This window comes from Myotis davidii, unplaced genomic scaffold (assembly GCF_000327345.1).
Source record: "Myotis davidii unplaced genomic scaffold, ASM32734v1 scaffold909, whole genome shotgun sequence".
NCBI classification, from domain to species: domain Eukaryota; kingdom Metazoa; phylum Chordata; class Mammalia; order Chiroptera; family Vespertilionidae; genus Myotis; species Myotis davidii.
Window position 1 is genome coordinate 132876 of NW_006299490.1, and position 3290 is coordinate 136165.

At 32.0% G+C, this 3290-nt stretch overlaps 1 protein-coding gene across 9 annotated transcripts in view; it reads right to left on the reverse strand.

Annotated features, from left to right (window-relative positions):
* Positions 1 to 3290, reverse strand: part of ARHGAP12 (Rho GTPase activating protein 12) — a 199358-nt gene that overhangs the window by 7232 nt on the left and 188836 nt on the right. For all 9 annotated transcript variants that reach the window (XM_015571421.1, XM_006775190.2, XM_015571424.1 and 6 more), the window contains 2 exons: positions 2934 to 3050; positions 1060 to 1158 (listed from right to left, as the gene is read on the reverse strand). In XM_015571421.1, the coding sequence (XP_015426907.1) occupies positions 1060 to 1158; positions 2934 to 3050 (216 nt within the window). The remainder of the gene's footprint in view (positions 1 to 1059; positions 1159 to 2933; positions 3051 to 3290) is intronic.

Here is a 3290-nt window from a genome sequence, read left to right on the forward strand (position 1 = left end):
GACTGGACAAAAATCGTGCACCTATGGATGAGGACAGTGGGTGGGGAGTGAGGGCGGAGGGTGGGGTGGGAACTGGAAGGAGGGGAGTTATGGGGGGAAAAAAAGAGGAACAAATGTAATAATCTGAACAATAAAGATTTAATTACATATAAAAAAGAATAAAACAATTTCAAATAAAAAAATGTTTGCCATATTAATATGTGCTTGTGACAAACTTAGTACAAGCTAGCAACTAAAATAATGGTTCAATAAAAACAATTTATAATTTAGTAACATTTTATATGTGAAATAGAATCATTTGAAATTCACCCAATTAAGCCTAAAAATTTAAATATTCATTAAGTGATAATGCTGTACAAATTTTAAAAAGCTATTCATTTAACTTTAAATAAAGGCAAGTAGCACAGTAACTGTACTACCATGCTGACAAAGAGAAAGAGATGAGATCTGAACTGGCAGAAATTATGAATTATGTAAATATTTTAATTGTACATGATGTTTTTAAAGATATACAGATATAATGTGATTAGTCAAGATACTGTTAATTTATATAAAACTAGTATATTATAAACATGTTAAAATTAATCAAAATAGAAATTAGTTTGTCTTATTTTACAGTAAATGACATAAAAAAGATTAGATAACTTTATAGTTGTTTTAAGTTTTAAAATATCTCATTTTTATTATAAACAAAGAACTTTCTCTTAGTAAGTAAACATAATCTCCTCATATCTTCTACATTGTCAAATCATTTAGAAAAATCAGTTTCAAAATCACTAACTTCTTCATTTTAAGCAAATGCCAACTCCAAATGGCTTCAAAGAACACCAGATACAAAGCAATCATAAGCACTGAACATTTTAATGGATGACCACAAAGGTCTTAATTTAAAACAGGTACAAGCACGTAAGTTTTTTTACACACAAGATGCTTTTCTTAACATCTTCCAATTATGGAGGACTTTTGGTTTCATCACTCAAAATCATAAAAACCCTAGGGATTTTGATGGCAACGATGGGTTGGTGTGCTTAACATTTTAGAAAAAAATGATTTTCTTACCATATTCTTCAACATATTCGATGCATAATTTCACAAATTTTGGCACTGTGTCATTCTCTCTCTGACACAGATTAGCAAGATTGGCTCCAAATACCTGATCTGAAAGAGATTGTTTTTCCAAAAAGAATCACTTTGCTAAAATTTAGTTCACAAAACAGCTAAACCATTTCACAGTGCAATAAAGCCACTGAGTGCATCCAGAATTGCTTACCATGATTATACTCTATGTGATCTGTACTCTGCTTATCTTTTCCAATTTCATTTCAAACAATTTTCCTTCTTTACTAAATTCCATGAACACCCCAACTTATATTTGCTTGAGAACTTTATTACTTTCTATGGCATCTGTAGAGATCAATATTCACCTATATTGAGCTCCTTCTCATTTCATCAATCCTGGTCTCAGCTAAATGTCATCGCCATAGGAAAACCCTCTGAACATCCCATCTATCATAACCCACTTCCAGTCACTATTTTATTACGATGTTAGATAATTCATAGTAGACGTTACTCTTTTAAATTATGTTGTCCATCTCTCATTTTTATATATAAATTTTGTGAGGGCAAGGACCTCCCAACTGAACACTTGGCATTTAGTACATACTCAAGTATTAAAACGAGCCAACACTTGATTTCACAAAATTTATTTCAAAGACTTCTATTAATCTTTCAGCGTGAAAGCTTTGAAATGCCAACACTTGTGCTAAGCATTCATGAAAACAAACAAAATATCTGAAGTAGTGAATAACAACATAAAATGGCAACAGCTTATATTTTTTAGTGAAAAGGCTTGGTGAACAAATTAGTGGCTGTTTCAATTCATTTATTTTTGAAGTTTTTTTTAAGGTTCTAAACTCAAAATATTAAATTAATATACATTATCTGGGAGTATTTGTTTGTCTGTAACTCTTAGGTTGCTAATATGAATCACTTAATTAGCTGAACTCTTCCTAAAAGTTTTAAGTATCTTTTAACCCATTTGTGTATTTTAATTCAGATGCTCTGCAAACAGATGTACCAGTGATGATTTTTGTCAGAAACTTCATAATCAGAGACAAACATATATTTTATATATATCCTTTACCTATACCTTTATTTAAAATAACTATCACTGTTTTGAATTATGTATTAAAAAACTTACCTTTGGAATTAAACATGCTTCTAAGAATATTGTATATTGTTTAAGTCATATATAATTTTAAAAGAATGCTTTCTTACAAAGACAAGATCCTGTGCATTATCGTTCTTTTAATGAAATAAGAAATATATTAATTTTTAAATTATCTTCAATGAGAAGTGAAGATAAATAAGAATAAAATTGCTTATTCGTTATTTTTTCTTCTTTCTACTGTGTTAATGATTGTCTATTCAAAATTTCTTCTGATCTGTACATCTCAAAACTGAAAATCATGTCTTCTAAAACTGTGCCACGTGCCCAGTGGGTGTTACTCAGTGGTTGAGTATCGACCTATGAACCAGATCAAAGTTTGTGCCCGGATTGCAGACTTGATACCCAGTGCGGGGCGTGCAGGAGACAGCTGATCAATGATTCGCTCTTATCATTGATGTTTCTATCTCTCCCTCTCTTTTCCTCTCTGAAATAAAAAAAATATACATTTTTAAATAATAAATAAAAATGTGCCACCCGTATGGTCACACTTGTGTAGTTCCTCTAGTACAGGGTTGCTAAAAACTTAATAGTTTGGTATTTATGTCTGCTCAATGCTTTAGTTAAAATCAACTTTAATTACTCACATGTATTTAATCACTGAACCTAAAAACTTTATGAGTAAGGAATGAGAACATTTTTATTTTGAAAATTTTTTAGCTTTTAATTTCAAATGTCTTATTTCTGATTTCATACTTCTACCTACCTTTAATATAACCTTTTTCACGAACAGCTTGCAAAGTGGGGCGCCGTGTAAGAAACTTCTTTAAGTTTTTCTTGTTTTTTTTCTGTTCTGAAGAATCGATGCTAGACACTTTCATGGCTGAAAACAGAAATTAAGCATTTCATAAAATAAAAACCTTTTTGAAAAAAAGTTTTTCCAGCTAACATTAATCTCTTATATAAAAACTAGAGGCCCGGTGCACAAAACTTTGTGCACTCGGGGGGGAGGGGGCATCCCTCAGCCCGGCCTGTGCCCTCTCGCAGTCTGGGACCCCTCGGGAGATAATGACCTGCTGGCTTAGGCCTGCTCCCGGGTGGCAGAGGGCAGGCCCAATCCCTA